This window comes from Takifugu rubripes, chromosome 11 (genome assembly GCF_901000725.2).
Source record: "Takifugu rubripes chromosome 11, fTakRub1.2, whole genome shotgun sequence".
NCBI classification, from domain to species: Eukaryota; Metazoa; Chordata; class Actinopteri; order Tetraodontiformes; family Tetraodontidae; genus Takifugu; species Takifugu rubripes.
The window spans coordinates 740,103-753,058 of NC_042295.1; the positions used below are offsets into that span (position 1 = coordinate 740,103).

General features: G+C 55.6%; 2 protein-coding genes across 2 annotated transcripts; both read left to right on the top strand.

Annotated features, from left to right (window-relative positions):
- Window positions 1-325: 325 nt before the first annotated feature.
- On the top strand, window positions 326-3,236 carry cuedc1b (CUE domain containing 1b; the record flags this gene model as incomplete). Its single annotated transcript, NM_001032745.1, is given in 11 exon segments — window positions 326-382; window positions 384-647; window positions 713-840; window positions 903-1,029; window positions 1,128-1,389; window positions 1,771-1,836; window positions 1,978-2,058; window positions 2,224-2,317; window positions 2,397-2,455; window positions 2,542-2,611; window positions 2,681-3,236. Coding segments are annotated over 11 exon segments (1,209 nt in total).
- Window positions 3,237-5,013: 1,777 nt separating this feature from the next.
- wsb1 (WD repeat and SOCS box containing 1) lies at window positions 5,014-9,656 on the top strand. Its single transcript, NM_001032747.1, is given in 9 exon segments — window positions 5,014-5,053; window positions 5,837-6,005; window positions 6,575-6,858; window positions 7,127-7,258; window positions 7,382-7,482; window positions 8,640-8,812; window positions 8,882-8,995; window positions 9,298-9,405; window positions 9,494-9,656. Coding segments are annotated over 9 exon segments (1,284 nt in total).
- The last annotated feature ends 3,300 nt before the right edge of the window (window positions 9,657-12,956 follow it).

The following is a 12,956-nucleotide window of genomic DNA, read 5'->3' on the forward strand; positions in this document are numbered from 1 at the left end:
GCCCATAATTTCAGAGGGTTGTGTCCCGTCTCTGCAGGTGCCAACGCCGCTGACGTAGCGATGCGCCTCCCCTGGTGGCCGCTGACTGGAGAACGCCGCGACAGGACCGGGACCGTAGCCGCCTAGCTTCCTCTCGTACGGCCATGTTGGACAACCCAGCACAAGTGGGGGGGCGACTCCAGCTCTGCTAAACCCGGCTAGCGCTAGCATTGTGACCTGAGGATGAGAAGCTAAGCGGGGAAGGAAGCACAAGACAAGCGAGACCGACGGGACTCCGGTTGCTAACGGTTACAGAGCACCGCCCCGTGGGCGACCAGGCCGGAGGATGACCAGCCTGTTCAGGCGCAGCAGCAGCAGCAATGGAGGCTCCAGGAGCGGGGGCGGGGGGGGGGGGGGGGGGGGGCGACGGAGAGGGCGGGCCGCTGAACAACAGCCGGCCCAACCGGCAGGTCCGGCGCCTGGAGTTCAACCAGGCCATGGAGGACTTCAAGACCATGTTCCCCTCCATGGACTACGAGGTGATCGAGTGCGTGCTGCGCTCCAACAACGGCGCCGTGGACGCCACCATCGACCAGCTGCTCCAGATGAGCATCGACGGACAGGGCTCGGACGACAGCTCGGACTCGGACGACAGCATCCCCCCCGAGGTGAGCCACGCCCCCTTTGGGCTGCGAGCGTCAAACGGATGTTTTCATTCCCGTTCCGTTCCCAGATTCTGGAGCGAACGCTGGAGCCCGACAGTTCAGACGAGGAGCCGCCTCCGGTCTACTCTCCTCCAGCGTACGACATGCACATCTATGACAGGAAGTACCCCGAAGCTCCGCCCACACCGCCACCAAGGTAAGGCGGCCTGAGCTCCGTCCTGGCGACGGACACGCTCGCTAACGGCGGCTCCCGTGCAGGTTCGAAGCGGAGCCGCTTCCCGCTCACACGCAGGCCCGGAGCTACCGGAACTGGAACCCTCCCCTGCTGGGGAATCTGCCTGACGACTTCCTGCGGATCTTACCGCAGCAGCTGGACAGCATCAAGGTGACGCGCTGAGTCTGACCTCGCCATGACCTCTGGTGACCTTTGGCCCTGAGCTGCAGGCGTGGCCGCTCTAACCCGCCCTCTGTTCTGTCTCGCAGAGCTCCCAGAGCAGCCTGTCTCAGCCTTCCTCCTCCTCCTCCTCCTCGGTGTCCTCCATCAGCCAATGGACGACCCACTCCAGCTCCCAGCCTGGGGGGGCGGGCACCGCCGGAGGTCCAGGCTTGCCAGCGGGCGCCACGGAGCAGGACAAGAAGCTGAAGCAGTACCTGGAAGACGAGCGCATCGCGCTCTTCCTGCAGAATGAAGAGTTCATGAGGGAGCTGCAGCGAAACCGCGAGTTCCTCATCGCTCTCGAGAGAGGTACCACCGTCGTGCCGGTTCCCCCACACAGACAGGAAGTAGGAAGTAGGGAACATCAAAGGGTCTTAACACTGCCACCTCTGAAACGGAGAAAAATGCCACTAAAACACCAAGAATTGGTTGAAGACGCCCTCTAAATATTCACCGTCTCCCTCGTGTCTGCGCCATTGTTGCGACTCTTCTTGGACTAAACGAGTCTCCATTGGTCATAGTTTTCCATCCCTTGGCTTTGATGTTTCAGTCAGACGCTGAAACGCCGCGTCGTAGTTTGTATGAGATCAGGTCTGCAGCTTTCAGCCACCAGGTGGCGCTGGTTGGTGCTGGCGCTCCCGTCACCATTCCCTCATCCCTCCCGTCATAACATCTGCTCTCTGTTTTTAGATCGCTTGAAGTATGAATCAAAGAGATCAAAGTCCACTCATTCATCTAGCTTGGAGAGTTCCACAGGTAGATATCACTCCCTCATCCAGCTGTGCGTCCGTCCGTCCAGCTCAGTATTTGCTTCAGGGTCTCTGCTTCAAGGTTCGGGGGGGTTTTGAGTGTGTGTGTGTGTGTTGTGATGCATTCAGGTGCTGTTTGTGTGTGCAGGAGATCAGTGTTCTGCAGCGTCCACGGAGGCCGTCTCAGACGACGCTCTGTTCCGAGACAAACTCAAGCACATGGGCAAGTGTGAGTGTTTCTGTTGCTTCCTCCCATCAAAGGTGTCGGTCTGTGTCCGGAGGATCCGGATCCTCAGGATGGTTCCCAGGAACCCCCGATGCTTCCGACGGCTCCTCGCCGAGGCCGAGCGCTCATTTAAAAACCCTTTGCTTTGTTCTGTGTTTTCACCTCCAGCGACGAGAAAGAAGCTTTTTGAAATCGCCAGAACGTTTTCTGAGAAGACGAAGAGGAGAAAATCCAAGCGGAAGGTGCTGCTGAAGCATCACTCGTATCCTCCAGAACCCTGTTCTCCTCGCTCTCTTTACGCCACAGCTGCTCTCCTTTTCCTGAACGGAGCTCCTCCCCAGGCTGGGCACCGCCGACTCCACCGCCAACCTCCTGGACGACGTCGAGGGGAACGCCGGCGGTGAGGCCTCCGTCCGGGCGTCTGCGCCCTCAAGCATCTGTTCAACTCACCCATGTTTGCTTGTTTGTTTGTTTGTTTGTGTCCAGAAGAAGACGGCCAGCCGAGACGAGCCGCCACTCAGGGAGCGAAGGAGCAGGGCGGCGAGCCGGGATCATGGTGAGGCTGCGCCCGGGTCATGTGACCGAGCTGCTGCGCGTCGTTAAACACCACCCACTGTTGTTCCAGATCCTCCCGCTGCACCATATCAGGGTTCCGATGGCATCCCGACCCACCTGTGCCGGCGGCAGCCTCAGCCCCCCCGACCCCTGACCTCTGACCCCCGACCCCTGACCCAACCCAAAGCAGCTGACGCTGCGACGGGGCGCGGCGCCGGCCGGGCGTCTCCGCTCCACGTTGATGATAGATCGTTTGTAATGTAGAACATTTATTCCTTAGACTGTTTTTGTTACTCCCCCAGTTTGCAGTGGCAGATTTAGTCTCCGTTGGAGCCTTTGAGCTCCAACTGCTCCTTCGTCGACACATAACCAGCTGGATTTAGACACAAACCTCTTTTTTGTGGACTGAGCTTGAGGTCAAAGGTGACGGAACCCTTCAGGATGGCGCCTTCCTGCAGACGTAACAACCGTGAGGACGTCAGAAGTCTCCTCAGAGCGATGTCCAGCTTTCCCATGTGAACAATAGTGGCCTTTTTGGAACTGAATTACTCGTACATACGCACCTGCTTATGTAGCATATTTCAAAGATGGGGAAAGCAAAAGAGCAGGTGGAAGCACCTGAGGATCCGCGGGGGCCTCGGCTCAACAGGTGATGAAAATGCTGCGTGTGGACCGGACCAGGAGGCGTTAGCATCTGTGAAGAGAAGCTCCTTCATGGAAAGGTATCCTAGCATCCGGCTAGAAGCTAGCTCCTCCAGTGGCAACAGTAGGTCCTCAGAGTTGGCTCACGTGTGGACTTCTGGGCATTATTGTTGCTAAGTTAGCGGTAGCACAGGCCCAAATTCACTCAGATCTTCTCAACCTAAGCCACATGTTGGCCTGTTTCTCTCTCCACAAGTCTGTAATTATCAAGCTAACGTTCCTGACTAAAAGAAAACGGTTATGTTTGCAAAAAGGGGAACTTCTCTTTTTTAAACTATTCTTTTCATGGGATTTGTCTGATTAAAGCTGCATTTCTGCTCCTGTTCAATGAAGGAAACTCTAACATTTGTAACTTTCTAAATTAGGTTCCACAGTGAGAAATACCAAAGACCTGATGGGCGAACGTGGACGAGGGTGATTCCGTCGGCATCCTTTTGTGTTGGTTTGTGTAGTTTAGCGTGGCCGTAGTTTGTAGCCTGTGAAGTGGCGTGTTAGCGGGGGAACGTTACGTGTTTACAGTGGATCCAAGAAAAACTGCCAGATTCTCAACACATTAACTTCCAGCCTGTGAAGTCGACATCAACTCTTCCTTTGTAAGAATTTTTCTTTCCGATTATGAAATACATCAGATTAATCTCCTGGGTGTGTTGTCAGCGTCCTCTTTTGATGAAACCTGCTTTAAACGATACCGACCAAAGCTGGTGGTTGAGCTGCTGCCCCCAACGTGCAGCTCTTCCCATCAGGCTCCAGATGAACAGAAGGTCCAAACGGGAGATAATGAGGCACCATGCAAGCGGACGGGGGAACCACAACCATAATAATAAGAGGCGTGTTTGTGAGAGGGTGAATGTCCAGGATTTAGAAGTCATGAGGTTGGAGAGCTGCAATCCAAGACTCCGGGAGGGCAGTGATGTCTGAACAGACGTGTTTTTGTAAGCAGACATTATGTCGGCCCTGCCAGCCTACACCGGGGGGGGGGGGCTGACCGAGCCTCCACAGGAACGAGTGAAAGTGAAACTAGTGGAAGGACTGTTGCTCAAATGTCAGCGCACGTTAAAGTTTAACCTCTGTGATGATCGTAAAGCTGATCCTTACATTCTAATGTGCCACCTTTCCCCAACACAATCGTCATTTCCGTCGCGCTTCGTGTGTTAGCAGCACCTGCTCCTTATCGGAGTTAAACCCTGGAATCTGCTTTATTGCTGCTGTTTTAATTATATAATAGTTAAAATACAGCACGTCGCTCTACCAGTTGGTGGCGATATTGTTTTGATTTTATCTTTTAATGTAGATTGCGCAATCCTTAAAAAAACATAACGGGGGCGGGGCTAGTATTGTAACCACGACAACGCGCTGACGTGTTAACCCCTCCCCCCTCGGGTTGCAAATAGCTGCTCGGCCTGAGTCGGGGGACATATTGCGACGAGTGGTCACGTAAGCAACGAGTTCGAGACCACGTCGGATTAAAAGAGCCTCCGGAGCGGTTGGATCACACCCCGCGGGACTGAAACCAAACATTAGAAGTAATAAAAGGCGGAACCGCCACAGGAAGCTTCGTTCGCACCAGCGGAGGCATCCGACCGAACCGCAGGGAGAGGAAAAACCCGTCCTGCTCCGCGCAGACTGGTTTAAACCCTCGATAAATATCGCTTTAATAGTCCGCGTTCGGCTCGTTTCTCCCAGGTCTGCGCCCTCATTTAGATGGCAAGCTTCCCAGAATCTGTAAACGAAAATGATATAGGTAAGTTCGATGCGACCTCTTTCTTTTTCTGAAATCCGCGTTTCCGTTTCCAGCGTGCTCGTTGTCCGCGTCCGTCTGCGGGCTGCGGGAGTTCCTCCCGTCCGCGAAGCTCCCGGAGGTTCGTCTCGGGTCCACATCCAGCAATATGCGGGGAAAGTGGGGGAAAACCTCCGTTAGGTCGGAGTTTTGCACCGCCGCGTTGGCTTCCGCTCCCGGCCCGACTCGCCCTCCCCCACCGCGGCGCTGGAGGCGGACAAAAGACGCAGTTCGGATCCTTAATGGCCTCTTAATTTCGCTTTTATTAATTCATGTCCTGTCAGATCGATCAAATTGATCATTGCTGTTTTGTTTTGGCTTGTAAAGGGTTGGACGGCCACATCTGGCCGTCAGTAAAGGGTTAACCCCGCCCCCCCCCGGGCCAGGACCAAAGGTTGGACTCTATTAGACCCATCTGGACGTATCGATTTAAGGGTCGATACATTTATCTGCCACAGATGATCATAGATCAGTATGATCGGAATAACCCCAAATCGGATTAAACGCGTTTGCCCTAATTATTTGGTCTGGTCACGTGTTCTTGCCCGCGCCTCTTCCTGTTTTTGTGCAGCGGTGCCAGGAGCAGGAGCCAATCAGGACCCTGCTCCTGGAGCAGGAGCCAATCAGGACCCCCCTCCGTGGATGGGCCCACCGGGCTGGTCCTGGGGGGCCCGGCTCACCTGGCTCTGGCCTCACCTGCTAGGCTCGTCTCCGCTCAGCTAACCGCCGTCCTTTCCTCCGTTGCAGATAAGGCCAAGTTCATCGGCGAACTCCTGGTGCCTATGGCCCCGTTCGACCAGAAGGCCGGGCGCGAGGCCTGGACAGTGGCCTTCGCCCCCGACGGCTCCTACTTCGCCTGGTCTCAGGGGCACCGCATCGTCCGCCTTATTCCGTGGGCAAAATGCCTCAGCAGCTTGTAAGTGACCTTTAAGAGGTGGGGATCTTTGCTGGGTTTCAAGTGTTGCTCCTCACTGACGGAGGCGGCGCCCGTTGGTGACCTCTGACCTTCTGCCGACCACCAGAACTCCGCCGCCGCCCGTCCAACATCTGAAATTGCATCAGGATCTCGGCGGGAGCGGCCGAGGTCAACATTCCTGAGGGATGACGAGGCCTGTAAATCCAGCCTCGTTGTTGGAGACGCTGTTTTTAGCGTTTAAAAACTGAAGCCGTCCAAGTTTCGCTGTGTAGAGAGTTTCTATCAGCAGTTTGTTGCTCTTACTCAGCTAAAAAAAGGAGAAATCAGAGCACAAAAGAGCCATTCAGCAGCGCCACGACATGTGGCCCGAGTCACCAACTTCCTTTTTCCAGGCCACGCTTCTGTACGCTCCGGGTTCGGGAACAACGGACTCCGGAGCGTCTGGGAGCGCCTCCACGCTTGCAGCTCTTTGAATGTTTACTTTCTCTTTCAGCTGCTTGTTTGTGCCCCTGGCTCGGCCGCGGCGGCTAATCGCACCGCTAACCGCCGCTCTCTCCCCCTCTGTGCAGTTCGGTGCGCCACGGGGGCGAGGTCACGAACCCCACGAGCCCCCGGCATTTATCCCGGCAGAGCTGCAAAGGGGGGTCGGTGATTCCGATGGCCGGCGCGCCCCCTGAACACACCATCGACTGCGGCGGCATCGTCTGGGGCATGGCCTTCGGCTCCTCGGTTCCCGAGAAACAGAGCCGCTGCATCAACATCGAGTGGCACCACTTCCAGTTTGGCCGGGACCAGCTGCTCCTGGCCACCGGGCTGAACAACGGCCGCATCAAGATCTGGGACGTTTACACCGGTGAGGAAAGAGGGCCTCCTTTAAACTTAGCCTTCACGCCCAGAGATAAACAGAAACGAGGCGATTTCAGCGGCGAGCAGGAAGGACTTTGATCTTTAGCCTCTCAATAAGGAGATTTGTTTGTCGATCAAAATTACCCTCGATAAAAGGGGCGTGTGAGGAGCTAACAGGCTAACGCTAGTTTTATCTGGACCCAAACGTGGCCGCGGCAGCTGGCGGCGCCTTGCTCTTGGCTGCTCTGGTGTTTACCCCCGTGTTTGGTTTCCAGGAACACTGTTGCTGAATCTGATGGATCACACTGACATCGTCCGGGATCTGACCTTTGCCCCCGACGGCAGCCTGATGCTGGTCTCTGCCTCCACTGATAAAACGCTGCGCGTGTGGGACCTGAAGGACGACGGTACGCGCCCCCCCCGCCCGCCTCCACGTCTGATCCCAGCCGCTGACTCACCTCACAGCTGGCGTGGTCACATGACCTGTTGCACCAACACGTGACCCACATTCTCTATTTATTTCTCCCCAGGGAACATGGTGAAGGTGCTGTGGGGGCACCCCAACAGGGTCTACAGCAGCGCCTTCTCCCCCGACTCCTCCGTCCTCTGCTCAGTCGGCGCCAGCAAAGCGGTACGTAAACGGGTTCCCCTCCGCCTGGTTTGTGAGGTCTGCCAGCGGGGGGGTGGGGTGGGGGGTGGGGTGTGTGACCACTTATGCTCAGTCTGCTAATGCCAACCAGCCGCTGTCCCCCTGCTTCCTGTCCCCCCCCTCTTTGTTTGCGGTGGACAAAAGTGGCCTTTTCTCTCCTGAATTCTGCATGCAGATCACAGCCTGTTTTATGATGTTTACATTCATGTGGGCGTAGAAGGCGTAAGGGGGGGGTCGGGCTAGCTCTCTCCGCCCGCTCTGTAAGGGGCGACAGCTCCTCATGGTTTGTCGGGCCGTGTGTGTCTTGCTCTCCTGTCACAGGTGACGGCAGAGCTGTGTGTGATTGGGTTTGAAGGGAGCGTCGGTGTAAAGCGCCGACGCCCAGGCCGGGCCAGGGCCCCCGCGTGGTCAGCCTGCACGTAGGTTTCAGCCCCCGTCCCTCCATGTCTTCTTCATCTTTAGTCCGGGCTCCGCCGAGCCCCCTCGCCAGGCTCGCCCGGGCCGTGCCCGAGCTGGGGAGAGACTCGGGAACGCGGCCTCAGTGACCCGTTAAACCTGCATGTGTGTCTTACGCAACCAAGTGCAGCTAAACTCTTTCAAGTGAGCATTCTGTGCGTTTGATGTGCGCCCCATCCTCCGCTGTGTGTTTCTGTGTGCCTGCGAGCGTCTGAATATGTGTACTTTGCCAGAGGTGTGATCCTTTGGCCATAAAATATTCTTCTCTCTTGCAGTATCTGTCTCTCTTCCTAGGCTTCCGCCGGAGGTGCGAGCCTAATGTAAACACTAAACTCTGAAAGGGGAAACCAGTGGAGTAACATTAGGTTACCTTAAGTTACTACCCGTTTTACTTTCTCTTCTTTTGTGTATCTCTTTATGTTAAATGTGTGGAAGTCTTTGAGTAACTGTAGTCATGTTAAAGATAAGCTGTAGTTAAGTAGTGAACTGTTAACTGTAACTAGGTGACTTGCCTTGCTGCCTGCGTAGCATGTGCTCTTGTTTGGCCTGGTTAAAGGTACATAACTCTGTAATTCAACCTGCTTAAGTTAATTTCTAGATGCTTTTTATGCTCTTAAAGTTATCTTAAAGATGCCGCTCGCAGCCACTGCGCCGGCTATAACCGGCCCCCCCTCGCCTTGCAGGTCTTGCTCTGGAACATGGACAAGTACACGCTGATCCGGAAGCTGGAGGGGCACCACAACGACGTGGTGTCCTGCGAGTTCTCCCCGGACGGGGCGCTGCTGGCCACGGCCTCCTACGATACCCGGGTCATCGTATGGGACCACCAGAGGGGCAGCATCCTGCTGGAGCTGGGGTAGGACGCGCCGCTAGCGCCCGCCGGTGGCGCCCGTCCGGCTCGGCTAACGCTCCGCTCTTCCCTCAGGCACCTCTTCCCCCCTCCCTCTCCCATTTTTGCCGGAGGAGCAAACGACCGCTGGGTCCGATCGGTGAGCTTCTGCGCCGACGGCCGCCACATCGCCAGCGTCTCCGACGACCGGTGAGTTGTTGGGGAGGGAGCGTGCGCCGTCGGGTCAGGGGTCGCGCTGGAGCCGCAGCCTCTCCGCTCTCTGGGGCTGAGTTGATATTTGTGGCGCGGCTGGATTAATGCTAATCCCGCTAATCCGCACAAACGTGGCTTTAGGGTGCAAACCCAAGCCGGGATCAGCTGATCGGCGTCATGTGAGTCGGGGTTTGGAAGGAGGTTAAAAACAGCAGCGCCGCCCATTTGGACCAGGGAGGGGCTGTTGCTCCGCACACGGGTCACGTCGTCCCAGACTAACGCGCCTCTCTTCCCCTCAGCCTGGTCCGGTTCTGGAGCATCGAGGAACGGGCTCCGCAGGCCGTCGCCTCTCTGCCCAACGGCCTCTGCTGTGCCTTCTCCACCACAGGAAGTGTCCTTGCAGCTGGGTAAGATGGCGCGCTGGGGCGCGGGGCCCCTTTCATGTCCTCGTGGTGTTGAAACTCCGCCTTTGATGTCCCGTCTGCTTTGATGCAGGACCTGCGACGGGAGCGTGCACTTCTGGGAGTGTCCTCGGAGCATCGCCAGCTTGCAGCACTTGTGCCGGATGGCCCTCCGCCGGGTGAAGACCACGCAACAAGTGGAGGCTCTGCCCGTCCCCATGCCGCTGCGCGACTTCCTGACCTACAGGGTCGTCTGACCCCGCCCTCAACAGGCCCCGCCCCAGGCCCCGGCCCCAACCACCACCTCTCTCAGCTAAAAACTGGAAACAAATGAATCACGTGTTTGTTGTTTTTATTGGAGTTTTCATGAACAGACATGAGGAATGGCTTCACCAGTGCCCCCCCCCCCCACCCCCAGAGAAGGAAGTCGTGCTCTTTTGTACATATTTATTTTTGTAAGTTCTCTTGGTGAATGTGAGCCGGCGTCAGGGCACCAAGTGTTCCTGTGCGTCAGCTGCTTTTGTTTCCCGGGGCGTCTTGTTTCCTGCCCCCCCCCCCCCCCCCCGAGTTCAGCCCGTGGTGCTGATAGCATTTGGCCTGCACACTCTGACTGGGTCGGAATAACCTCCATTAGCTGACGGTCTGGAATCATCTTCACTCACGCGAAAGGGGGCCCTGCAGGTTGGTTCGGCTTTGGCCCCGAGTGCCCCCCCCCCCCCCCCTTCAGACCCAGAACAAAGATGGATGTAACCAGCAGCTTCCTGTCAACCCTTCGTCTTCAGCCCCGACTTGCACTTAATGCCAGGAGCTTCACTGTGATGTCTCTCCTCACTGAGGGGTCTTAGCGGTTTGTTAGCGCTGAGCTAATGTGAGAAGACACGCGGGGGGTTCAGGGACTGTGGGATTTTTGAAGGCTGATCATCTTAAATTGAAACGTGTGAAACCAAACCATTTCCACTGCGAGCTAACGCGTTAGCTAGCTGCAGCCGTGCAAATATGCAGAGGTCGGCGTGACCTTTGGAGTTTTCGGCGAGAATTCCTCGACCACCAAACGTTTGTCGTTTACTTTTGCGTTGCTAAAAACAGAATCCGTCGTTAGCTTTAATCCTTCAGCTTCTGCTCCTCAGTTCTCCAGAGCCTCGATAAAGCTATGCACTGCTGAACGCGCGTTCAGATTCACGCTAACCACCGGACGTGCACGTTTAGAGGTGCGCCGGCTGAGGGCCGCGCACGTTTCCTTAAAGTGATGCTGCACGTTTGAGGACTTCACCTTGCAATAAGTCGCAGTTGTCCAGGAGGGACGAGCAGAACCCGACCGGCGTTTGTGCTGGTTTGGGTGTGTGTGTGTGTGCGTGCGTGTGCGTGTGCACGTGTGCGCGTGCGTGAGTGGCAGTATAAAGCCTTGGAATCAGTGTTGTGTGACAATTCTCGCACTCGTATACGACGTGTATATAGTTTTAATTTGTATAAACATATCACATTAGTCTCTATTTTCTTTATATTTGTCTCTTTTGTTTTCCTTTTTAAATGTGAAAGCCTCTGAAAACGGCGCCGTTCGCTCGGCGTGTTCTGGGTCGGGCTACGAAGGGAAGCGTTGGTCCTGTCGGTGGTTCGGACACGTCGCAGCGCATCTGTTCTCTTTTTTTAACGTGTCCGTTTGTGTTGACGCCAAAGCTGTTTGGGCTCCGCGGGACCGGACGGCGGCTTCGGACCGCCGCCGCGTCCGGCCGCCGCGTCCGGCCACACGTTTGCTTCAGAGTTGCAGTTCCGCACGAATGTAAACGATTCCTGCAGTTTTGTTGTTCTGTTTTGGTTTTTTTTTCCCATTTCAATAAAGTCTATTTGACACAAACCCTGAGCGCCGTCGGAGCCTCATTGGGGGTCCTGGGTCAGTTCTGGGTCCAGATCCAGAACCAGCTCGTGTCACCAGGGTCACAGGAGCAGACTCAATGGATGGATTCCCCCCAGAGTTCACAGGGCCCTATATGGGTTTGGTGCCTTGCTCAAGGGTATCTGCCCCCCCCTCATGGGGCTCGAACAGAAACCCCCCAAAATGCACCGAGACAGATTTAGACGTGAAGTCAGGTTCTGGTTCTCTTCAGCGTCAGCAGAATGAAAAGCAAAAGCGCCGTTTGTTGATGTAACGAGATCGGACCCTCACATGACCGGGCAGGGGTGGGGGGCGGGGCAAAAGTCCTTTCCAGTCGGGAAGGGGGGGGGGGATCCTGGAACAGGCGGCTCGTGGTGTCCAGCTGCTCCAAAATGCCACCTGAAACTGGATTCTAGAAAGTTCTGTGTTGTGTTTTAACAGTGGCGGCTTCACTGGGGGGGTGGTGGTAGCAGATGGGGGGGGGGGGGTAGCAGATGGGGGGGGGGGGGGTCGTGGTAGCAGACGGGGGTTCCAGGACACCTTCAGAGCTCTGTTGAGGTCTCCTGGGTGACTGTTGACCTAGTTAAGCAGCCAGGGAGACCTGGACTCCCGCCACCCTCGGGAAGCTATGCTAATTAGCCAGTTTTCCCGCCTATTTAACGTTGTTTTTTACCAGTAAAATAACAACTCCTTGTTTTTCGACGCAACAGCTCAACCCCCCCCCCCCCATCCTTCCCCGAATGGAAATCTACCAGCAACCCGCCGCCAGTGATCGGGTTGATTATTGACCCTGGGCATCAGCACGGGCGCGTGCACGCTGGGAGCCACTGCAGGTGCTGCCAGCAGCACCAAAGACGTTAAACGTGGTTCAGGCCGCCCTGATCGGGACGTTTCACCATTTTCTGACCCGGTTCAAATGTTTTGGGTTTGAAGCCCAAGTTTCAGAACCTCAGCAGGCGCCTTGGCCACTAGGTGGCGCTGCGTCCGCATAAACCAGCACTATTTTAATCGTGTTTAAATGCAATACTGGGCTGTTCTGGGGTCAATGGCAGAACCAGATCGGTTCCAAGGAGGGGTCGCGCACACGTGCACGTACATGCGCAATCACGCTCCGACATGTAGCAACAGAACAGCCGACTGGACTGAACTGGTACGAGAAGCACGCTAAACGTTGACCTTTAAAGGAGAATTACCGTGGTGTCGAAGCGGAGACTGGAGGGTGGGTCGGGTCGGTCGGGTCGGTCGCCCCGCTAGCGCCGCCCCCTGGCAGGTGTCGGGATCTGGGCTTCAGACAAACATGCCAATAAACATTTGGAAAAGAAAGAAGCTCATATTGTCCTTCAGCCCAATTCCACACTGACAGAGACTGTTGAGAGCTTCCAACTGCTCTAATCCATGAACACAATAGTTAGCTTTAGTTAGCTGGGTGCTTATTACCTTTAATTAAAATGATTTCCTTTCCAAAACATCCAAACAATCTGCCTTGATCACGTCAGAATTACTGTAACATCCTGCACTTCAACTGTAATACATGTAAATTCATTAATAAGGGAACAGGCCTCTTAATATGATCTTAAAAATGGGGGTAAATTTAAGAAATAACAGGAAGTTCTGACATTAAACGGTCTTTACAGCCAAAATGATACACTGCCCCCTGCTGGTTTGGATTTGAACTACGTCCCTTTAT